General features: G+C 40.7%; 2 protein-coding genes across 5 annotated transcripts in view; one reads left to right on the forward strand and one right to left on the reverse strand.

Moving 5' to 3' along the window:
• LOC127653188 (mitochondrial import inner membrane translocase subunit tim16) overlaps positions 1-25,891 on the reverse strand; it is a 173,255-nt gene that overhangs the window by 61,405 nt on the left and 85,959 nt on the right. The gene's annotated exons all lie outside the window — the stretch shown is intronic.
• Positions 1-25,891, forward strand: part of LOC127653193 (vasorin-like) — a 33,741-nt gene that overhangs the window by 5,757 nt on the left and 2,093 nt on the right. Inside the window, exons 2-3 of one of the 2 annotated variants that reach the window (XM_052139782.1) lie at positions 7,009-7,083; positions 24,439-25,891. The exon at positions 24,439-25,891 is cut by the window's right edge and continues 2,093 nt beyond it. In XM_052139782.1, the coding sequence (XP_051995742.1) occupies positions 24,467-25,891 (1,425 nt within the window). In that variant the 5' untranslated portion in view covers positions 7,009-7,083; positions 24,439-24,466. The remainder of the gene's footprint in view (positions 1-7,008; positions 7,084-24,438) is intronic. The other variant, XM_052139783.1, reaches the window with a different exon arrangement.

A 25,891-nucleotide genomic window follows, 5' to 3' on the forward strand; every position in this document is an offset into this window, starting at 1 on the left:
GCTTTCAGGAGAAATCAAGACCGTCCAGGTGTCTAGGCTTTAGCGCTCTTAAATCAACCCTCAGGCTTAAAAGAGCCACAAAGCCGTGCTGACCAAGCAGAGTATGTGCGTGCAGCCCAAACCATCCACAAATCCTGCCAAGCCAAATTGAAGAGGACCTTGATGAATGGGGCCCAAACGATGCATTCTGAAGAACCACATCAAACTTTCCTTTAAGTACACACACACGCGATGGTTTCAGGCTTCTCGGTTGTTGCTCATACCCTAAATAACTTGAAAAGACGGCCATTCATCAAACTCTTGCAGGCATCGGGCTATACTTTACCTCTCGCTTTGTCCAGACTGATCTCACGGTGAATTTGGTGATAGTAGGTTGAAAGTTCTCCAGCTGAAATCAGTCTGTGCTAACCGAATTCGAAGCACCGCATCCTACTAATATGACGTCTTTTAGCATATTGTGTTGCAGGGAAGTTTGCATATTTACAGTTTGCATGTTGCACTATTTGGTCCACTATGAATACGACAAGAATCAAACAAATGCTGGTTGGTCCACAAACCAATTTCCCATCCGAAAACGACGGGAGGGGGTGCACATCCGCGCGAGCCGCCACAAATTTAGCCAGGCTGTAAAAAAAGAAAACGACTTTAATCTAAGGTTGTAATTACCTCCTGACTGAACTGCAATTAGGAAATGAGACGCTCAGACCAAAGACGCAGAACAGCAGCTCAAGAGCTCAGCAGCATCCAACCACGGCCCTGAACTCTACGCTAGGGTCACTCGACCGCTTGCTATTAATGGCTGCTGCGAATTCAAACAAATTGCCAGACGAACATTAACTCATTTGAATTCACCCACAAACTGAGAAGTGCAGAATAAGTGTTAGTTTAGCATTTTCTTGTTTAATATTTGGATTTGGTGGTCTGGTTTGGTAGATGATGTGTGTGGGTTGGTGTTTGTTTGAGGTTCAGCGGGCAGCGTTAAGTCGTGAGTGTCGATAAACTTTGTGTGCACCGTATGCACAAACACACACTTAGCACCGTGGGGTTATGCAGCAAACACACATGCCTACGTGCAAGTCCACCTTCAGTACACATATACTAGGGCCATATCTCTGACACGCGTGCCGTCATGCCGCGCTTCCCTTGCAGCTATTACAGTAGAGGTTAACGACACTCTTATCTGTTTTCACCTGGCCATTCTGTACGTGCGCTTGCTAGCAAAACAGTTATCAATACCTACACTGACAAATCTGATAAATATGTTTCCTTGTAACTTGCAGTGTGCTACTTTAAATCATTACTCCTTTGTCAAAGACATTTTGGGAGTCATATCTTAAAATTTAAATTGTGGATATAGCGCCAAGTTATAAATGTATCAAAATACCATATTATTACCATCTGAGACCCTCACTGTATCACAAATACCATATTATTACCATCTGATACATCACTGTATCACAAATACCATATTATTACCATCTGATACCATCACTGTATCACAAATACCATATTATTACCATCTGATACCATCACTGTATCACAAATACCATATTATTACCATCTGATACCATCACTGTATCACAAATACCATATTATTACCATCTGATACCATCACTGTATCACAAATACCATATTATTACCATCTGATACCATCACTGTATCACAAATACCATATTATTACCATCTGATACCATCACTGTATCACAAATACCATATTATTGCCATCTGATACCATCACTGTATCACAAATACCATATTATTGCCATCTGATACCATCACTGTATCACAAATACCATATTATTGCCATCTGATACCATCACTGTATCACAAATACCATATTATTACCATCTGATACCATCACTGTATCACAAATACCATATTATTGCCATCTGATACCATCACTGTATCACAAATACCATATTATTGCCATCTGATACCATCACTGTATCACAAATACCATATTATTACAATCTGATACCATCACTGTATCACAAATACCATATTATTAACATCTGATACCATCACTGTATCACAAATACCATATTATTGCCATCTGATACCATCACTGTATCACAAATACCATATTATTGCCATCTGATACCATCACTGTATCACAAATACCATATTATTACCATCTGATACCATCACTGTATCACAAATACCATATTATTACCATCTGATACCATCACTGTATCACAAATACCATATTATTGCCATCTGATACCATCACTGTATCACAAATACCATATTATTGCCATCTGATACCATCACTGTATCACAAATACCATATTATTACCATCTGATACCATCACTGTATCACAAATACCATATTATTGCCATCTGATACCATCACTGTATCACAAATACCATATTATTACCATCTGATACCATCACTGTATCACAAATACCATATTATTGCCATCTGATACCATCACTGTATCACAAATACCATATTATTGCCATCTGATACCATCACTGTATCACAAATACCATATTATTGCCATCTGATACCATCACTGTATCACAAATACCATATTATTACCATCTGATACCATCACTGTATCACAAATACCATATTATTGCCATCTGATACCATCACTGTATCACAAATACCATATTATTACCATCTGATACCATCACTGTATCACAAATACCATATTATTGCCATCTGATACCATCACTGTATCACAAATACCATATTATTGCCATCTGATCCCATCACTGTATCACACATACCATATTATTACCATCTGATCCCATCACTGTATCACAAATACCATATTATTACCATCTGATCCCATCACTGTATCACACATACCATATTATTACCATCTGATACCATCACTGTATCACACATACCATATAATTAACATCTGATACCATCACTGTATCACAAATACCATATTATTACCATCTGATACCATCACTGTATCACAAATACCATATTATTACCATCTGATCCCATCACTGTATCACAAATACCATATTATTACCATCTGATACCATCACTGTATCACAAATACCATATTATTACCATCTGATACCATCATTGTATCACAAATACCATATTATTACCATCTGATCCCATCACTGTATCACAAATACCATATTATTACCATCTGATCCCATCACTGTATCACAAATACCATATTATTACCATCTGATACCATCACTGTATCACAAATACCATATTATTACCATCTGATACCATCATTGTATCACAAATACCATATTATTACCATCTGATACCATCACTGTATCACACATACCATATTATTACCATCTGATCCCATCACTGTATCACAAATACCATATTATTACCATCTGATCCCATCACTGTATCACACATACCATATTATTACCATCTGATACCATCACTGTATCACACATACCATATAATTAACATCTGATACCATCACTGTATCACAAATACCATATTATTACCATCTGATACCATCACTGTATCACAAATACCATATTATTACCATCTGATACCATCACTGTATCACAAATACCATATAATTAACATCTGATACCATCACTGTATCACAAATACCATATTATTACCATCTGATACCATCACTGTATCACAAATACCATATTATTACCATCTGATCCCATCACTGTATCACAAATACCATATTATTACCATCTGATCCCATCACTGTATCACAAATACCATATTATTACCATCTGATACCATCATTGTATCACAAATACCATATTATTACCATCTGATACCATCATTGTATCATGCTATATATTAAGGAATCATAGTATTACATCGTATATCATTATATATCAAGATACAATCACTGCAGCATGGTATATATATTAAATTACCATGGTATTCACATTTAATACATCACTGTTCCATAATATATTTGGGAAAAAAAAAATGTATTATACTTTTAATACATCACATGGCACTGACCAGAACTTTTTGTGTAAAGCTGGTAAATACAGCTGTAGATGTCACTGATTTCACAACCCTCTAAGAAACATCACATATCTGATTGCGTTATTTTGGAGTCGTTTTGGACTGGCGCAATATAAACAAACCACTTCATTGAGTTTCATTTTGAATTTTACATCTCACTGGAGGTAATTTAACAGCACTGATTGAATTTGTATTACATTTATTGGTATTTTGTCAAGAAGGATTGTAGAATTGTTATTTCAAGATTAACAACACACAAACACACATTTTCTTAGTCATGCGTGTCACAGTGATTCATTAAACTGCGCCTCAAAGTAGAGGTTTAAATATGACTCATTGACGTGCCTCTACAAATCAGCAATACCTGAAATGAGAGACACCGGCCTACACGTGTCAGGCACACACTCGGTCATAAGGTGCGACTGCATGGGATATCTCTGTATGTGCTGCGGTATCTCGCAGGGACTAGCTCTGGAACAGTTTGAGAGTGAGACATTTTTGGGTCGCTCTGTAGTGGCCAGAACTCATCTGCTGACAAGATGGGCAAATTGTAGATGTCAACAGCTTATACATATAAACTACTTTGATTAAAAAAGGCAGACAGAAATGTTATTCTGTACCATGATGTATGAATACTACCGTTTAAATACTATATCATTATTAATGACAATTCATTTACTTCTTTTTTATTTACTTTTTATATTGGGGTGATATTGGATCCAGATGCAGATTGGTGCTTTAAAGAATGCCACAGTATTTCCACCCCAGCTTTCCACATAATCTGCCACAGGGCACATCATGTGGGTGTTTTGGATTGTATGTTACTCAATGACAAGCCTTTCAACACACATGCAATGCCTGAACTGTGTGTGTGTGTGTGTGTGTGTGTGTGTGTGTGTGTGTGTGTGTGTGTGTGTGTGTGTGTGTGTGTGTGTGTCAGATAAACACTACTGGCCTCTGCAATGCTTCACTTGACTGCATTCGACACCTGCTGAGAATCTGCAGAGTTAAAATGACAGCACTCTGCTCACTCACTTTCCATCTCAAAAATCGAGCTGACGTTACCTTAACAGGCATAAAGCTACAGTTAGCTTTGTTTTCCTGCTTGACTGTCAATCACCTAAAGAGTCCCTTCTGTTCAGGGAGTTCCACAAATGTGTAAAATGTGAAGGAATGCAAGAAGCTGAAAAGGAAAGACAAAAAAGAAAAGTAGATTTTGACATTTTCAGGAGAAAACTTGAGTGGTTGTTCCCATGCAAAAATTGTAGTTCTGACTGGTTGCTAGGGCATTGCTAGGTGGTTGCTAAACTGTTCTGAGTGGTTTTGGCACGTTACTACTGCATGGTGTTCAGAGTGGTTGCTAGGGCATTGTTACGTGTGTTCTATGTGGTTGGCTTGTTGCTAATGCCAGGGTTATTGACTGCTAAGCCATAGCTAGGTGGTAGCTAAAATGTTGTGAGTGGTTTTCGGCATGTTGCTAATGCTATGTTAATCTGGTTGTTAAGGCATTGCTAGGTGTTTTTTTTATTTTATTTGGAATGCCCAATTCCCAATTCCCAATGTGCTTTTTAAGTCCTCGTGGTGGAGTAGTGATTCGCCTCAATCCCGGGTGGAGGAGGACGAATCGCAGCTGCCTCCGCATCTGAGAACGTCAACCCGCGCATCTTATAACGTGGCTTGTTGAGCGCGTTGCCGCGCGCATGTGGAGGCTCACATTATAGCAAGGTTACCCCATGTGACTCTACCCTCCCTAGCAACTGGGCCAATTTGGTTGCTCGGGAGACCTGGCTGGAGTCAGGACACCCTGGGATTTGAGCTAGCAAGGTGTGGTAGCCAGTGTCTTTACCACTGAGCTACCCAGGCCCCCGCTAGGTGGTTGTTAAAGTGTTTTTTTTTTACACGTTACTAATGCTAGGGTGTTGCTAGGGCATTGCTAGAGGTTGGTAAAGTGTTCCAAGTGGTGTCTGGCATGTTGGTAATGCTAGGGCATAGTGAGTGATTGCTAAGGTATTGCTAGGAGGTAGATACAAATGTATTTTCTTTTTTTTTGTCACGTTAGTAATACTAGGGCTTTCCAACTGTTTGCTAGGCCATTGCTAGTGGCTGGTAAAGTATTCTGAGTGGTTGCTAGGGCATTGCTAGTGGTAGCTAAAATGTTGTGAGTGCTTTTTGTCATGTTACGAATGCTAGGGCTTTCCGATTGTTTGCTAGGGCAGCACTAGTGGTTGTTAAAGTGTTTGAAGTGGTTTTTGGTGGCATGTTGTTAATGCAACGGTGATGTAAGTGATTGATAAGGCATTGCAAGGTGATAGCTAAAATGTGGTGATTGGTTTTAGGGTGTTGCTAATTCTAGGGTGACCTGACTGATTGCTAAGGCATTGCTAGGTTGTTGCTAATGTGTTCTCAGGTCAACACATAGCTAATGTTAGGGTGTTCTGAGTGGTTGCTAGATGGCTTCTTACTGGCCAAATCTAAAGATCCCACCCCCAGATCTATCGGGGGCCAATTGCTTCAAAATTTGAAGGCTAATTATTGGATCAATACAGGTAAACGTCATATTATGCGACTATGCATTCCTTTACAACCTACTAGTTAAGTCTTGCCTTAAGAACAGGTGGTGCAACCAAATTAAGCACTGACTTAGTTACAAACGTCCCAACTTACGTGAGACCTTACGCACAGCTGGTGCAACCCTACCCTGGTCTCTAGATATGGCTCGGGCCCCTCCGACAATGTAAGTCATGGATTTTTTCACTCCATTTGTGAACTATCGCCAGGGGAAAATCACTTAGTCACCAAGTCTGATCACTTAGAGTTAGTGTTCAAATACAAACTCAAATTATGAGCAATAGTAATAGTAATTCTTGCCATAGCAAAACCACAAATTAAAGAGTGTGGAGATATTTTACCATCTGTTGGACACAAACATCCAGAGACAGGCCCCTACGTGTGCCCACCATTTTCCTTCCCCATAAGTGCTCTTCCTAAAACATTCCAGCCGCTGCCTACAGTTGGACATACAGCTACCTGACGCTGTCTGATTCTATGTCCTTCTCCTCCTCTTACAGAGCTAACAGAAGGTGTAGAGTGAAGGGGAAAGAGGAGTGGACAAGAGGAGAAGAACTGTCCCGTCATACACTCTGGTGAGTTTTGAAAGCAGGCGGTATGTGACAACACTTTGGGGAAAAATATCAGAATGCCGTCGACCCTGACTAAGGTCTGTTAGTGTTTACTGGAGCATGGGAGTCAGAGTTTAGAACTCACTTAAATGATCTGGCACGCCAAGCTTCCAAAACCACACATTTGGCTGAAGTTGTCGAATAAACCACAAAACATCCCGTTTCAATAAGCCCCCTCTCAAATTAGTTTGAGAATTTAATGAAAAGTTGCCTAGTAATCAAGTGTGTGTTTGTGAGCATATGGAATGCAATCGTGCTGAGGAAGGAGGTAAAGTACCCAGAGGTGTTCAAGTTTAGTTCCACCTCTAATCAAACACACCTGAAGAAGCTAATCAGGGTCTTTGAGTACACTGGAAAATTACAGTCAGTTTTGTAAACGTTCACCCGCTGTAGGATAGGACTGTATCTAAATTTGCATAGTTCGATTTTACATACACTTTACATTTATTCATATAGCAGACGCTTTTATGCAAAGTGACTTTCAAAGGAGAAATTCACATGTTTTTGCATCCATAAGCAATGGTTTTAATTGATTTTTAATCAATTCAGCACCTCACTGTTTTTCAGCTTTTGACTTAATCACCAGCAGTCCAAGTCTTCAAGGCAGGTCGGCCTTCTTTGGCCTCGTGGTGTGGTCGTGTTTGTAAAAAGGCAGGGGAGGGTGTCTATTGAAGCATTTATGTAAGTTTATGAGGGGGCGTTCCACAGCCTGGCCAAGCATATCAGCAGCAGTCAAGACTTGAGCATTTTTAATGGGGTTGGGGGTTCTTGTATTGTACCACCTTAAGTCAGACAAGCACTTTTGCCGAACTGCCCCTCACCTGTCCCAAAAAACCCAGCAATGGCCTCAGTTTGAGAGTGTGTTAATTACTTTGTATCCTGTTTTCCCCTTGAACTGGACATAATAAGACAACATATAAAAGACTATTCAGAGTGGGTTTAACCACGCAAACTGTCTAGCAGCTAAAGCACACCATGCTGTTAGCATGCTAATTAAAACACTGCTGTTAAAAATGAAAAACTGAAGACAAGAAAAAAAAAACTGCAAAAAAATCCAAATAAACGTATTAATCGACTAGTCCCTAGTACTCACAAACATTTTTGCAGCTAAAGGAATTTATCCCCGGCCCAAGCAGTAATAAATTCCTCCTATTCTGGAAGCAGCATCTGTCAACACTATATCTTTCCGCCCAAGTCTTCAAGTTGTTGCTTAGCATTAAAGCTGAAGCGACGTTACTTGATACTCCAGTGCATAGTGACATCCTGCTCATATTTGTTTTACACCAAGCTCGCAAGTTCTCCTACATATCCAGTTCACCCTGAGCCTTGTACGTACCCGTGTGTGTTAGTGTTTGGATTTGTTTCTCAACCAACCCTCAAGAGCTTGAGTCTATATTGCAGTCATTTACACAAGACGAGAGAGAAGGTGTTACGATAGATTTAGCACCATCCTAAACCCCACTGACAGCAAAATGCTAAGATTGAACAAACCTAAACACACGGTTAGACAAACACAGGCAAACTGAGCCATGTGCACACCAGCCCTACATATACGTACAAATGTTTATACTCAAATAAAAACTACTGATCATACATGTGACACTCCAGGCCCCATGTGCTTCACCGATTAGCAACAGAATGACTTACGGATATACAACACATGCAGTTTCCATCCACTAACCCTCACACTTACGAGTAGAACAGAAAACAAAGGACCGTCTCTGTGTGATGATGGATGGGTAAGCTTGAAGAGGCACCTGGGATTGGTCAAATTCAATTGGGCAAAGTGTTTAAAGCAGGGAAGACTGTTTACAGAGTGCATGGTTAGCGTGTACAAGGATGTGTATATTGGGAATCGAGAGGCCTCTTTCGACTCTTCTACTCTTCACGAATCCTCCTCTCTCTTTGTACCTTTAGGCTTAAACGGCTCTCAGGTCTCTGCGGAGACGTCTGAGGAAAAGTTATGAAGTCGTGCCGTGAGTGTTATACCCGCCAGGACACTTAAGAGGTCCACGGCCTCTGATTTCTGGAGGCACCCAAAAACTGAAAACTTGGCAGTCTTATTCACTAATTACTGTATAAAAGTACATGCAACATAAAGCGAATCATCCCAAAGAAGGCAGTCAGATGGCGAACCTTTTAAGTGGTCGCCAAAGTTGACATTGCGTACCACCCCATAAATGGGTAGCTGCGCTCCTGAGTGTCCATGAATGCACGGTTACATCATCTACACAAGACACGACCAGTGTTGTACGTATAGAAGTTGACATGCACGGACAATCAGCTTTGAGCTGTAGCGTCAAGCGTGTGCATTGAAATTGAACGGGTTGTTCCTAAACGATAGTAGAAAGCATCATTGGTTACAACTGGAGGTTGTTTGATGAGCATTGTGCTGCTTATGTATGGTGTAGACAGGGTGTTAGTGAGTAAGGCTCTTTGTTTTCTGGCATGCACCTGATAGAAAGTGTTGCTAGTTGAAACGTGTTGATAGACAGCTCAGGTATAAGCTCTCCGAGACAATGGACTCGCATGACCAGCAACCAAAGACTTTATCTGGTGACCCATCCATCTTGCGCATCTAAGCTGTCTTTGGGATCTTGGAATGCAACCAATGATGAGCCAGTGGGCAAACAATACGTTCTTTTGTAACATATAAGGCAATAGATGGATCAGCTTGTCATGTTTATCTTTTATCACATGTGTGTAAGACGTATGAGCGGGTTATGAAAGACGGCCCCAAGGCTTGCAGGCTCGAAAAATCACCAACGGTAAAGAATGCCAGTTACACAAGCAGGTTATAAGAAGCCAAGTTGCATGATCATCTGGATTGAGGAAAAATGCCCACTTCCAAATTCTGTCAACAACTACACATAACAACATACCAAGACATGTCTTGCTGCACATTGGTCTTTCAATATACCAGTCAAAACGCATGCAATGTGGAAAAGGAGCTTGAGGTCGAGAATCTGGAGAATGATAAGTGCTGTGATGTTCCAAAGTTTCGGCAAGTTGCGGACAAACAAAGGCATGCGTCCCCACACGACAGCAATGCATGCTGTTACTGTTTTTATACATTTCCGTCATAGTTATGTGTTCTTTTCTTATCAGATGGCTCTTTGTTTACACTCAGTCTTCTGGGTTAGCATGATGTGTTGCGTTACTGGCACATGATTTCACCCGTATGTGTGAAAGCAGCTGACTGATATAACTGATCTTCGAGTGATGACGGCTCTGAAACAACTGTCACACTGACAAGAGATGTAGATGCTACAGAAGTTGTAGGGCTTTTGCACACTCTGATTCCACACATTCCCACCTGTTGCGCTGTCAATAAGCATGTCTCTGGTGCAAACAAACATGCAGGACACATGACTACGAATAGTAAGCGTCCACCTGGTGGCGACTTTTAGGTACAATACAATGTTTACTATGTCACAAATGATCAAAATTATATTTGAACGAAGAGGAAAAGGTTCCTACATAAGCTATGAGTATATAACCCGCTATTTGCTTAAATGATTGCAATGAAAAAAACAATAGATGAAGTGAGAGAGAAAAGGATTGCAGCATGCACTCTCTTTTGTTTGAATGACAGAACAGGTAGAATCACTTCAAACGAATGTTTGGAGTAACAAGAGGTGAAAATGAATTTAACAATGAGACTCAAACATACATACAGGGTTACTCAATTTCAGCCTCTCTTAAAAGGCCATAAATAGACACTCTACAACTTTTTAGCTCTCTACGCCCAATCGCATCACTCATAGAGAGTGGTGGCATAGTGGGCTAAAGCACACAACTGGTAAGCAGAAGGTTGCCGGTTCGATCCCCACAGCCACCACCATTGTGTCGTTGAGCAAGGCACTTAACTCCAGGTTGCTCCGGGGGGATTGTCCCTGTGATAAGTGCTCTGTAAGTCGCTTTGGATAAAAGCGTCTGCATAAATGCATAATTTCTGTTTACTGTTCTTTGCAATTTGGATAACTCTCTCTCTCTTCCTGCTTATGTGTAAGCCATCATAACATGCTAGCAAATGTTGCATTTCTAATACCAGTTGGTATCTGTCCAATATCGTGTCAATGCACTTATGGACTCAACACAACCAGTAGTTGTTTTGCTCAAACTCTTTTTGAAAACGAATGACTTCCGGTTGCTACTAACAGCGTCAACGGCCTTTAAGGAAGAAAAAAAGACATCATCTTTATATATAAACTGTGCTGGCTAGCACTGGGTACTTCAAAGACTGCCCAAAGATCACCATAGTTCTTGTGTAACCCGAGTAAGCCTAAAGGGTCATATCTTTCTTGGTCTTTGGGTGACTTGTGACCTCTGCAACCCTGTTGAACAAATCTGCACCCCACTCAACTGATCTCAGATCACATTTTAAACTTTGCAGGGTTATTTAATTCCTTACTTAACTGAGATTGAAGGCAATGCATACTGATCGGCACATCACAATAGATTGTAATTAACAATATGTCGAAAATCTTAAAGTCAATGTTAAGTGTAGATATGGGTTTATAAGAAGTACCTTAATAGAGAGCTAATCTAAATGAAGAATCTCTCTATATGGTGACTGAGATGGAGGCACGCTGACAGCAGGGCTTTGTCTTGTTTCTGGCTCATTTATTAAAGCCATTCAATGATAAAGGATTGCTGATGGAGAACATCAGGTGAGTTATGAATCCAGACCTATACAAACAACCATGAAATAAGGTTTGCTAGAGGCCCTACATCTGACAAAGCCAAAGAGGGTTAAAGAAGTAGTTAGGGTTAGGGGTTAAGATTGATGTTGGCTTGGCAAAGCCTTGCCTGAAAATAAAAGCTAGAAACAGTCAGACAGATAGTGGTGGATATAGCTCAATCTGTCTTTCCATGCATGCAGTACATGAGTTAATGCTTGATTGAATATTTAAAGAATGACAAGATATATGTAAGACACGTGCATGTAAACGCTCTCAATGTTTTAGTTTAATTGACATCAGACTTCTGTGCATTTAAATGTACTGACTGTGTTGGCTTTGTCAAGCTAACATGATTCCTTACATTAAGCAAACATGTAAATCCATTTCTTTTTGGATTTGCATACTCTTAAGTGCACAGTTGAGAAGCAGACTGTCCATTTTTCCACTTCGCTCTCACCCACATGGCTCGTTCCAAGGGTTTCTTGCAAGGAGAAACAAGCAGCAATATGGCTGCAGTTCGGCTTAGGCCATGGCGTCTGCGCAGGCACCCGTCCAGAGCGTTGGGTTTCAAGGCACCCCGGGGGCAACAACAGGCTTAAGGCACATTCCTGTGCTCAGGACTGTAATAAAACCTGCGTGTACCTGCAGCAAAACATGGCCTTTGTATCAACTCTGATGTTACAGGCATTGCAATACAAGGCTGCAATGGAATCAGGTTGCAGACAAAACGCAAAACTCCAGACATGCCTCCTTATAGCCTGCAGACAAGCAACTAATTGGACGGCGAACACTGTTTCGTTAATACAAGTATGTCAGGCTGAGGTTGTGATCAAAGATGTTATCTTCACCACTGTGAACTATCTAAGGGATCGTATTCAATGCATTCACTATAACAGCGGAGGATGTTGCAGCCCTTTAGAGGTTATGTACCAATTCCAAACTCCTATCAAAATGGAAATCCTTTTTGTGTTGTGCAATGGTCCATGTAATTATAGCTAGACTATATTGTAAAGGAATAGTTCACCCTACAATGACAATTCAATCATTTACTTCCTGTATTGCAATCGTTGGCATAACACATGAGTGAGATTTGAAAGCAGCGGCTTAGGGTACATTCTGGTCTGTACCTCACAAAGTTACCATGTGGCTTTAGAAGACATGGAATATATTGTAGGAGTCATATGGACTACTTTAATGTGCTTTTCGGGTTCTCTTTAATGTGCTTTTCGGGTGTCCATTTTGGAGTTTGAAAGCCACTAGTCGCTGTATGCATTCAATGCATGGAAAACAATAGCATCAACATTCTGCTAAAGATCTCCTTTTGTGTTTCATAAAGAAAAAAGAGAGTCCTAAGTGTTTGGAATGACATGAGAGTAAGTAAATACATTTTAAGTCTTCAAATCGTGCGATCTTGTCTCTCATCGGTGTAATCAAACGGTTTTGAAAGGAATATTCCTGGTTCAATACAAGTTTAACTCAATCTACAACATTTGTGGCATAACGTTGATTACCACAAAACAATGATCTCAACTTTTCCCTTCTTTTCTTAAAAAAATAAAAAGCAAAAATATGGGTTACAGTGAGGCACTTACAATGGAAGTGAATGGGAACAATCCGTAAATGTTAAAAGATACACTGTTTTAATAGTATAGCCGCAAGACATAAACAATAGCCATATCACCCTGCAGCTCTTGCCTGGTTGCCCACTATAGCTAAGCAGGGTTGAGCCTGGCCAGTACCTGGATGGGAGACCTCCTGGGGAAAACCAAGGTTGCTGCTGGAAGTGGTATTCAGAAGTCCAGCAGGGGGTGCTCACCCTACGGTCTGTGTTGGTCCTAATGCCCCAGTATAGTGACGGGGACACTATACTGTAAAAAGGCACTGTCCTTCGGATGAGATGTTAAACCGAGGTCCTGACTCTCTGTGGTCACTAAAAATCCAAGGACACTTCTCGTAAAGTGTAGGGGTGTAACCCGGTGTCCTGGCCAAATTCCCCCCATTGGCCCCTATCTATCATGGCCTCGTATTAATCTCCATCCCTGAATTGGCTACATCACTCTACTCTCTCCTCCCCACCAGTGTGTGGTGGGCGTTCTGGCGCACTATGGCTCCCGTCGCATCATCATCATCCCTATGCTACGTAAAGCACTTTGAGTGCCTAGAAAAGCGCTTTATAAATGTAAGGAATTATATTATTATTACTAACCCTTTCTGTGTAAAGTTAAATCCAATTTTACAACTCCGTTGCCATGGCGATGTAACACTGTAAACCCTTAAATGACAAATTTTACAACTCAAAAAATACAAAATATTTAACAGAAGAATTAATGTATGCTTTTAAAAAATATATATGCTTCACATTTCTGCCTTTAAACCCTCCAAAAATTGCCCCATTGACTTCCATTGTAAATGCCTCAGTGTAACCTCGATTTATTATTATTTTTTTTTAAAGTAAAGGAGGGACGAGTCGAGATAATTTTTTGTGGTATTCAACGTTATGCCACGAATGCTGTCGATTGAGCTTAACTTGTACTGAACCCGGCATATTCCTTTAAGAGTCATTAATCTGCCTTTTTAATTCAGACAAATCTTAAAATCTTTATGTTTCGTGCATACAATAAATGTTTGCCTTCTGTTATCCTGATCACAGCTGTAACCCCTAAACTGAAAGATGGCTTTCTTCAAATAATGATCTGCCAAACATCACACACAAGAGCGAGCTGGATCGCCTAATAGTGCACGCATTTGTATAGACGTCTTCAACAAACGGACCAAAAAAATAAAATGCCTTGGGTCAAAGGCATCGATCAGTGTGTCACCCTAAGTTAACTTTAGCCTTGGCTTTGATGTGTCTTTGAGTTTTTGTTGCGGTCGCATTAATACACAGTGAACTTAACATGAAATCTGACACGGACAAAACCATCACTGATGAATATTGCACAAGCTATTCTTTCTTCTAAATCCTCTTTTAAAACAACAATTATTCTCTCCTCTATTGAATTATCAAATGTTCCTCCAGAGAGCTTTTCATAGAACGGGAAAAACATATCTGGCATCAAGTTTAACAGGTATTGTCACATTGCATAATAATGCAAACACTTCCGTAGGTTGTAAGCGTTAATAAGCACAATCAACGGCATATTCAGGTGAACAGATGACATGCTTCTGGAGGTTGAAGGTGACATAGTTCTCTGTGCAACTCTCATTATATTTCCCTCTTCTTTTTCAAACTCTTGCTGTCATGAATGTGTGTTTTACGGCCATTGTGGATAACAGGATCCAGCTGTGTACAGGTGAAGCAGTGGTTTTATGGGCGTTAGGGGTTATCAACTCTTCCGAGAGCTCCTACTTAACTACTAACAAGCAAAAAGTTCCCTCTTCTGTGAAATGCATCAAGAACTTCTCCTTCACTTCAAGCATAACTCTCTACTTTCTTAATTACACAACATTACTTTCCTTCTTTTCCTCCAGTCACTATCCTTGTTTAGAGCACAAGGAGGTTTGGAGGCTCTGGCCAATTTTTTGGCCCCTTCACTCTCCTGGCATTGGGCACCTTCACAGTCCTTGCTGATGAGCTCATTCTTTTTCTCTCTCTCTCTCTTCATTCCTGCGCTGTTGTTTTCTTTTCTTTCAGAATATATAAAGAGCCATAGAGATAATGAAAAGAGAAGGCATTTCCCTTCCCTGAAACTTGACGGCTTTATTCTTATGTGTTTTGCCGTAAAAGCCTTGAGCAGTAACGCTCTCGTGAACAGCTATTTAAATCAAGTTTTAATAGCAAATATATGCATCTCTTTGAATGAACCTGTGCCATCAAAGGATATGCAAATCGACAGAACGATATGTTGACGACCAAAAATAGGAACTTAAAGAGACATGGTCCCAAAAATGACAACTCTGTCATCATTTACTCACTCTCATATTGTGCTAAACACGTGACTTTCTTTCGTAGAACACAAAAGTAAATGTTAGGCAGAATGATAGCCTCAGTCACACACACACACACACACACACACACACATGCAATGAAAGTGAATAGTGACTGAGACTAGCATAACATTAGCTACAATATTAAAACCACCTGACTAATATTGTGTAGGTCCCCCTCGTGCCACCAAAACAGCACCAACCCGCATCTCAGAACAGCATTCAGATATTATATTCATCTCAGCACAATTGTACAGAGTGGTTATCTGAGTTACTGTAGACTTCATTTCAAACCAGTCTGGACATTCTCTGTTGACCTCTCTCATCAACAAGGCTTTCCATCCACATAACTGCCGCTCACTGGATGTTTTTTGTTTTTGGCACCATTCGGAGTAAATTCCCATCCCAGAAATACTCAAAGCAGCCCATCTGACACCAACAATCATGCCACGCTCCAAATCACATTTGTTCACCATTCTGATGGGGTTTTTCCATTGAAAGCACTGGCAAAAAATAAAAGGAAGGCTAAAAAAAGAAAGAACATACTCTAGATACATCCACTAGTCAACCTCAACCACTACAGAGTCAATTAGAGAGTCTGACAGGGTTTTATTTCCTTTCTTTTCCCCCCAAAAGCCCTGAGAAATACCTTCTGTTCTTCTGAGAAAATGTTTTTAAGCAAAGCTCTTCAAATTCGGCTGAGTGTTTAAACAAATATGTGAACTACGGGAACGCAGGAAGAAGATACAAAGCCAAAACGCAAGTTAAAGCCAGATAGTTTAGCACAATATGAGTTTAATCACATAGACTTGACAGGTCTCTCTCTGTTACTGCTCTTCTGCCTCCAGCACAGAGGCACTTGAGTTAATACCGCACAACAGGGGAGTCACTCGGCACAGATTTGAGAGCTTAAAGGTAATCCAGATAGAGGTGTTTTTTCATCAGTTGCATGATAAGACTGGGGCGGCCATAGGGAAGTGTCGGGATGGGGGCTTATCTTCATACCGGCCCTACTCATGGATCCTTTTCAAATCTCCCTTCCACCATTTATGCCTCGTCTGTCTGCTAGACACATCCATCCACCCACTGTTATGCTAAGAGTATACAAAGCTCTTTTGACCGCGAGCACGTACAGATGCGTTCGTCGCATGCACACTATAACTGCTTTGTGATACTCTATAGGAATGTCAACGGCACGTGCTTACTCGACAACGCGCAATGACTAAAAAACTAGGCTGCAATGGAAAGTCTGCGCACACTGATGACGAAAGAGATTTGCTGGCCTGCGGAAAACCGAAGTATACTTTGATACTTTGCAAACCCCCAATTTATAGTCAGATTATTTAAATTGGTAACACTTTACAACCAGGTTCAGCTCAGTGGTAAAGATGCTGACTACCACCCCTGGAGTCACGAGTTCGAATCCAGGGCATGCTGAGTGACACCAGCCAGGTCCCCTAAGCAACCAAATTGGCCAGGTTGCTAGGGAGGGTAGAGTCACATGGGGTAACCTCCTCGTGGTAGCTATAATGTGGTTCTCGCTCTCAGTGGGTCGCGTGGCGAGTTGTCGGAGAATAGCGTGAAGCCTCCACACGCGCTAGGTCTCCATGGTAACGCGCTCAACAAGTCACATTATAAGATGCGCGGATTGACGGTCTCAGACGCGGAGGCAACCTCCGCCACCCGGATTGAGGCGAGTCACTACGCCACCACGAGGACTTCGAATGCATTGGGAATTTGGCATTCCAAATTGGGGAGAAAAGACGAAAAAAATAAATGTTAATAATGTTCATATCAGCATATACCAATACTTTTTTAAAAGTTGTATATAACATTAGTTAATGTACTATGAAATAACATGACCTAAAAAACGACACTAAATACAACTAATAAAATTAGAAAACATTCTTAATTAAAAACGTCAACATATAAATAATAAATATGATATTATGTATAAATATTTCACTATAAATAAAGGTGTAAATGCAGCATTTGGACTTTCTGAGCAGGGAAATTAATCAGTGAATAGTTTTTTTTTTTAACTAGTTCATTGTAAATAATCATCCAAACAAAACCCTCAAATTAATAGGAACAATTTATCAGATTGATTTGATTTATTGTTATTATAATTGTCATTTCGCACCATTTAGTGGTATTTATCTAGCACAAATACAAGGATCTCAATTAGGGTGACTAAATACTAAATACAACTATCTATTGCTCATTGACAGTAACGATCGCAAATCAAACTAATTTGCGACTTTAGACGACACCACGAGTTGCTTCCATCAAATTCAGTCCGACAGGATTGTTTTTCTTTCATTTTCTTACATCTTCTGCACCACCCTGATGTTTGTCTGGCTTATCTGTGTCTCTCTCCCTGGTCTACGCCTAACCCTCTCCTCATCTCTTATCCTCAGACTTTTCATCTCTTAGTTCAATCTTTTTGACCTTCGGGAAAAGTTTAAATTCTTAGCATCGTCTTTGTTCTCGAAAACTGTACTTTTTCACCCCACAGTATTTGTAGAGTAGATAGTTGTGTTTGCCCATGCAAAACTTGCTACCATGTTGCTAGAGGTGTTCTTGGGGGTTGTTTGGGCTATGCGCACCAAATGCGTTCTTGCTCTAAAAAAGCTAGATACAGCGCAACAAATAGAGCAGAACTCCGGTTTCTCAATACATGTTTTTAACAGTTTTTTAGCTAGCGCATTATTGCAAAGAAATGCAACTGAAAAACAAAAAAAGCATTCAGACTGAACGGCCCCTAATGTCCTTCATAGTTTCATTATGACAGTTAAATTGTTCTGGGAAATTGTTATCGTGTTGCTATGCATGTTGCAATTGTTGCTAGGGTGTTCTGGGTGGTTCAGTGCAAGTCTATGGGATGTTTTACCCATTTTTTAACAAGAAAATATGCTTAAGTCTTACTGATTATAAAAGAAATATCACAATTGTCTGCCACAAAACAATTAGGGTTAATGTTTACAATACTTTAAGCAGGGCTGGACTGGTAATCTGGCATACCGGGCATATTCCCAGTGGGCTGACGCTCTTTGGGGCCGATCAGGGGCGAACTGGCCATCGGGAGAACCGAGCAGGCCGGTGGGTCGGCCGCGAAACGTGCCAAATGGGCCGAGATATGCTAAAATGAGCCGCTGCGATATGCAGAACGGACCACTAAATGGCGACTCGATATGCAGAAAAGGGCAGCGAACTCCACAAACCCCCGCCTCCAAACAAGCTTTGGGCCAGTTGCCATGTACAATCCCAGGCCGATTTCTCTTCCCAGTCCAGCCCTGACTTTAAGTATGAGCAACATTATTAGTGATGCCGTGCATTTGGTTTGTCCACCTCTGATATCAGACACTAAATTCAATTGAGGACATTCCCACGGTCCTCTGACAGCCAAACACCATGGGACAACATCGACCCATGACCCCCTCATGATTAACTGCCTATAAAGCACTGTGCTCCACCTGTTATCAGGTTATCTGGAAGGTCTTCAAGTTGTTTTTCCATTGCTGCCTCTAGCAAAACAACTAATTAGAACTGTAAGGCGTCATGCACCACTGAATTCTCTGGAGCGATTTTATGCCCAGTGTAGTCCTTTGGTCCAACAAACGGTGCATTTGTTACACCCTGGCAAAGTAGATCTGGCTGATGCTTGTTGGCGTAATCCTGTACTCTAGTTACCCTAGTTGTAAGATCTTACTGATCAGTGCCATTCCAGCAAGACTGCGTCAGGCACATGACATAACCGGAGATCATTACTAGAACAACAGATATAGTGTGTCAAATCTCGTAAGAGAGGTCAAACGGTGTACGAGGGGTGAAGAAATATCATTACATGCACATGACACATTACAGTGTCTTTTCCACAAAAAAAAAAATCATTTTCTCAATTAGTGGTCAACCGATATGGGTTTTTCAATGGCCGATACCGATACAGGTATGTAGAGAGCAGGATGGCCGATATAAATGCCAATAAACATAACACAATTTAACAACAGCAAATCAGATGTTCACAAAATATATTAAGTGAAACAAACTTGCATAAACTTGTAAAGAAAAAAACCTTGAGAACAGAGTTGCTATCCAATGACACATTTATAGGTATTTTAAAGATTCCAAAATTTGGTATTTTGGAATGCCGATATCAGCCGATATATCGGTCTGTCGCTATTCTCAATCTGTATTTTGTCAACAAAAAAAAAATCGAAACATCCTTAAAACAAGACACTTTCACTTATAGGGATGAACCGATATGAAACGCGTTGGCCGATATGATAACGATTTTAACCGATAACTATAGGCCGATAGCGATATTTTGCCCCTAACTTTATTTTGTCATCAGGTCACTGTTTTACTTCGGGATTATAAGTTGTTCTGGGAAGTTGTTATCGTGTTGCTATGCATGTTGCAATTGTTGCTAGGGTGTTCTGGATGGTTCAGTGGAAGTCTATGGGATGTTTTACCCATTTTATAACAAGAAAAAAGGCAAAAATCAGCTTATAAAAGAAATATCACAAAATAATTTGTGTTAATGTTTACAATATTTTAAGCAGGGCTGGACTGGTAGTCTGGCATACCGGGCATATTCCCGGTGGGGCCGATCAGGGGCGAACTGGCCATCGGGAGAACCGAGCGGGCCGGTGGGTCGGCCACGAAACATGACAAATGGGCCGAGATATGCTCAAATGAGCCGCCGCGATATGCAGAACGGACCACAAAATGGCAACTCGATATGCAGAAAATTATTTTGTCATCAGGTCACCGTTTTACTTCGGGATTATACTTAAAACATTTCCATTGAACATGAATTGAATCTGTTGAGCACGCGACAGGCCAACATTTTTGAGAGAGCCTCAATGAAAGATAATTACGATTTTAAATAAAAAGATTAAAACTACGATTACATGACGATTGATGTGTCATCAAACATTTTGGCACTTCTGATTTACAGAATATGATACATTGCAATGTAATATAATGCATAGATTTAATTTATGTCAGTAAGTGGTTCTCTATATTAAATGGTCTGCACTTATATAGCGCCTTTTTAACCTTAGCGGTATTCAAAGAGCTTTACACGGCGTCTCATTCACACACCAATGGTGGTAGAGCTGCCATGCTAGGTGCTAGCTTGCCATTGGGAGCAACTTGGAGTTCAGTGTCTTGCCCAAGGGACACTTTGGCAAGTGGGGTCACATGGGCCAGGAATCGAACCGCCAACCCTGCGATTAGCAGCCGACCCGCTCTACCACCTGAGCCATAGCCGAGAGTTTGCATGCTTGAGACCGATGGTTTTAATTTGGTCAATAATTGAGAGGCAAAATACTAAGTCCTATTTTCAGAGAAATCTTATACATTTGTTTTCCCTTTGAATTACTCTTATTTTTCTTACCCTATTGGCAAACAGTTTTTCAAATTCTGTTAAGACTTAATTGACTTAATATCTTGCGTCTTTTGGATTCGTATGTGAATGTATCACATTTTAAAGATGCTTTTAAGTATTTTGACTGGAAATCAAGACCAAAATAATGAGTTCGAAAATATTTCTTTGCAATGTGTGCCCTTACCCACTTTCCTCATCTTGCTTATATGATCTCATTTCCAAGTACTGACGTTTCAAGCACATTTTTTCCTTTGTGTGCCGAGAAAATGTTTCATTAACCAGAAAAAGCAGACGAAATAGCTCACACTTAATAAGCAAAGGATTACTTTCAGAAAAATATGCGTGTGCTTGGCAGCTGCTGCTTGCTTTTTTTTTGTGGGTTTATTTGCACAGAGCGGCAACTAAACCTAATGTCAGAGGAAAGAGACTAGCATCACAGCCAAAAAGTCAATGGGACAGAGTGAGAGGAAAAGACGAAACCTGCTCTAATGCTTTTTAGGCATCCAATCTAGAAAAGCAAATCATGTCTTATGGGTTAACTGTTAACATTGCCACGGTGACTTTAAATGGACACCCAAAAATGATGTCATCATTTAGTCACAATAATCTCGTTACAGACTGACTTTCTTCTGTGGAAAGAAAATAAATAAATAAAATATAGCGTGACGTTCGGGCAGGGCTTCGGGTTTGTCAGACCAATGGCAGATGAGTGGATAGTTCAGAAAACCTGTTTAAAAACAATCATAGTATTTGCAAATGTGCAAATAATCAGATATTATTTCAAATGTCTTAATAAACTTGCGTTGAACCTACATAACAACACCTCTCTAGTCTTCCAACACACAACAATAACCCCAAAAAACTAGTTAGAACGAGCCTAAAACTTCCAGAATCCCATAAGATGTGTCATTTTTTCACAAATAAAACAAAATCAGCCAGTCCAGTCAGATCAAATACACACTTTTGACACAATTTTGCTCACGTAAATGGTTTTTAGATATGTTGTACTGCAAGCCATTTCATATTGTGTTTCCTAAATAACCGATACAGGAAACAGTGACGGGATCATCAGCAGGCCAGTTTGAGTGATTCCTTAATAATACGGCCTGAGGAACTAAATGAGCCTGCTATCTTTCGGTTCAGTCCAATAAAACGGAGTAAGAGAATTTCACCTCAACGTGAACTTCTAATATAAACCCCCCCACGCTGTCCTTAAAGGCTCGGAGAGAAATAGAAGAAGGGAAAACGGGAAAGAACGAAACGTCTCCACCCCTCATTTCAAGGCCAGATACTTCAGTGACTAATCTCAAAGGAGATAAAGTGTTTCCCTGCTCAGTCCCGTCTCACAGCTTCATATCCCTTTATCTGTATTCTTCCGCATCTCCTCCCTGACTCTTACGTGTCTCGCTAAATGTGTCTGAGTTCATCTGGTGAGCTCGATTTCTGGCATTCATGATCAATTATGGGATGAATCTAGTCAGTAAGTTTCCATTGTGAAGTTTAAAACGGCCTTGACTTTGTTGTTGTTGGGTACCAGTCTGTATCGCTTTATTAATGGAATAATTCACTCTAATGTCGTTTCAATATCGTAATATACTGTGGAAAATGGAAGAAAATATTTTAAAATCATAACAAACCTTTTCGTTTTACTCATACCGTGAAGGACAAAAAACACAATAAAACCACAGTAAAGTAGTCCATGTGACTCGTGAACTATTTTACAAGTCTTCTGAAGCCATATAATCACCTTGTATGATGAACAGAATGCAATTTAAGTCAATATTCAGATGCAAAACAGGATGCAAAACAACCAACCAGTGGCTCAGGTGGAACAGCGGGTCGGCCACTAATCGCATGGTTGGCGGTTCAATTCCCGACCCACACGACTCTGAACACTGAAGACACTGAACCCTAAATTGATCCCAATGGCAGGCTAGCACCTAGCATGGCAGCTCTGCCATCATTGGTGTGTGAATGTGTGATTGGGTGAATGAGACGCAGTGTAAAGCGCTTTGGTAACTGCTAAGGTAAAAGTGCAGACCATTTACCATTTACTTGAGAGGCAAAGTTACATTTTTTGTCTTGTTTTTAAAGATAACTAAGATTATTTAGGAAATCTTATAACAAGAAAAAACTATTTGAAAAAACTAGTTTCAAAGGGAAATCTTTATTCTTGTTTCAAGCTTAAACCCCACTAGATGTCTCTGAAAACACGAGAAAATATCATGTTTAAAGGATATTTTGGTATTTTTACTGGAAAATAAGACATAAAATACTTATGTTTTCAATGTGTTGCCATATTTGATTTGTGTCAAATGTGATTATTTGGCAAAAAGACGAGTGAATTTTATTTTCCAAGGAACAAAAGAAAAGCATAGAGGTTTGGAGAGACATTATTATAAATAGTAAATGGCAGAATTTTCATTTTTGGGTGAACTGTCCCTTTAAACTCTCAATTAATCGTTTAAATGTGAAATGTAACTCTTGAAACAACCACATTCATTGACCGAAAAGAACATGGTGAACCTTTTCCCCCAGGAAGAAACAAAGTGAACAATCTCTCTCACAAGGACTCTCTAAGACAAGGATGTGAACTTGAGAGTTGGTGCTATGTGTAAAATCTATGTGGGCTGTAAAATGGTGTAACAACAAAATATGTTACATATAACTGTAGTACATGTTTGGCACCCTGCACAAAGCAGAAGGGCAAAACATAACTAATGCACTTACTAAACAGGTGACAGTGAACCGTGATGGTGCCTTGAGAGGTTGTCAACATCTATAAGGATGGTTGTCAACATCTATAAGGAACTCACAATTTCCACAACGTCATTTTCCTAATTTTGATTCATAAAGACAACTAAGGTGAATGTCAACTTTAACTCCAGCCAGCCTTTATGTCACTAACACAACCTATTTTTTCAGGCAGAACCATGTCAAGAAACCTTGCCTTTGATCAGCCTTTGAAAGCACTTGGTCATAAGCAACAATAATCCCTTTTGTCCAACTAAAAGACCTCAAAGAAAACAAATACTGTGGCATGCGTTGCAACATGCCTTGGTTTTAAAAAAAAATGTAAAAAAGGAAATAAGAAACAAAAGATTCATTGACAATGGACTTCATTTTGAATTTGTTGCAAATTACTTTAAGGCCTAGATTGTTGCGTCACAACATTCCCAGTTTGATCTGACAAAGTTGAAGTGTTTACATGTGTTAAACAACATTTAAAGGCATCTCAAACTCAAAGAATGCAGCATGACTTTGCCTAAAAGTGAACTTGCCATTCATTAGTATTTCTGTGATTCATTGCAGGTTGTGAGGGGTGCATGTAGGCAGCAACATGAAGCCCTTTGTCCCTCTACTGCTGCCTCTCCTCCTCTATCAACTCCTGCCATCCCTGGTGCTAACCGACGCCTGTCCGACAGACTGTTCCTGTGCACCCCAAGACTACATATTCTGCTACAGTCGCCGGGCCACAAAAATGCCTAGTGAGGTGCCCACGGCAACTAAGAATCTCTATGTCTTCAAGAATGGCATTGAGACTCTTTCCCAGGAGGACTTCAATGGCTTGAGCAGCCTGGAGATGCTGGATCTAAGTCAGAACAAGCTGACAGAGCTGCCAGATCGTATCTTCGAACCACTCTCCTCTCTCCACAACCTGGACCTCTCGGACAACCAGATTATTCACATATCCCAGGAGAGCTTTGCAGGGCTGGAACTCCTGGAGAGGTTGTATCTCTACAGCAATCTCATAGAAAGCATTCATTCTGCAGCTTTCGATGGACTAGAGCAGTTGATAGAGCTCAAGCTGCAAGGAAACAAACTGACAACAATGCCTGCTCTTAAAATGCCCCATTTGCTCTTACTGGACTTACGGTTCAACAGCATCCCATCACTAGTGCCTAAGGACCTCCAGACACCCAAGTTGGAGTCACTGAAACTGGGCGGGCTGGGCCTTACCAGCCTCGATGAGGATCTCCTAGGAAGCTTTAAAAACCTCCATGAGCTGGACATCTCCAACAATCAATTAACTACTTTTCTACCAGTATTGCAGGAGGTGAAGGGCTTGGTTACTCTCAGTCTCGCTGGGAATCCAATAGGCCCTGTGAAATGGGAGGACTTTGAAAAGCTGACAGAGCTTCAAGAGCTGGACATCAGCAATCTGAGTCTCCAAGGCTTGCCGGAGACCCTAACCCTGCTCTTTCCTCTCCTGCAAAGACTGACCATTGCAGAGAACCCTTTTAACTGCCTGTGCAACCTGGCTTGGTTTCCTAGCTGGCTTCGAAAAAAGCAGATTCAGTTGGGTAGAACTGAAGAGACACGATGCCACTTTCCGCCCTTGAATTCTGGTAAGGTATTGGAGAGATTGGGACATCGAGACTTCGGATGTCCAGTGACCACAACCGTTACGACTCGAACGGTGAAGACCACTGCGGTACCTCCAGCTCTGGTCACCAGTTTGCCAAGTACATCACATGCGGTTCTCCATGCCAAGCCAAGTGGAAACCCTTCTACAGAAACCGGAAACGCCCCTCCTCCTCCTACGCCAACTACTAGCATTGACCCAGACCTCAGAACAACCTTCTGCCCAACAAATATCTGCCTTAATGGAGGAACATGCTGGCTTGATAATGTGGGACACCTGGAATGCACTTGTCCACCAGGAACATTAGGTACATACTGCGAAAACGACTTGCCTACCGTATTCACCACTGTGGCACCTGAAATGACCGCCAAAAAAGTAACAAGCTCATCTATAGTTTTG

The sequence above is a fragment of the Xyrauchen texanus genome, chromosome 12 (assembly GCF_025860055.1).
Source record: "Xyrauchen texanus isolate HMW12.3.18 chromosome 12, RBS_HiC_50CHRs, whole genome shotgun sequence".
Lineage (NCBI taxonomy): Eukaryota > Metazoa > Chordata > Actinopteri > Cypriniformes > Catostomidae > Xyrauchen > Xyrauchen texanus.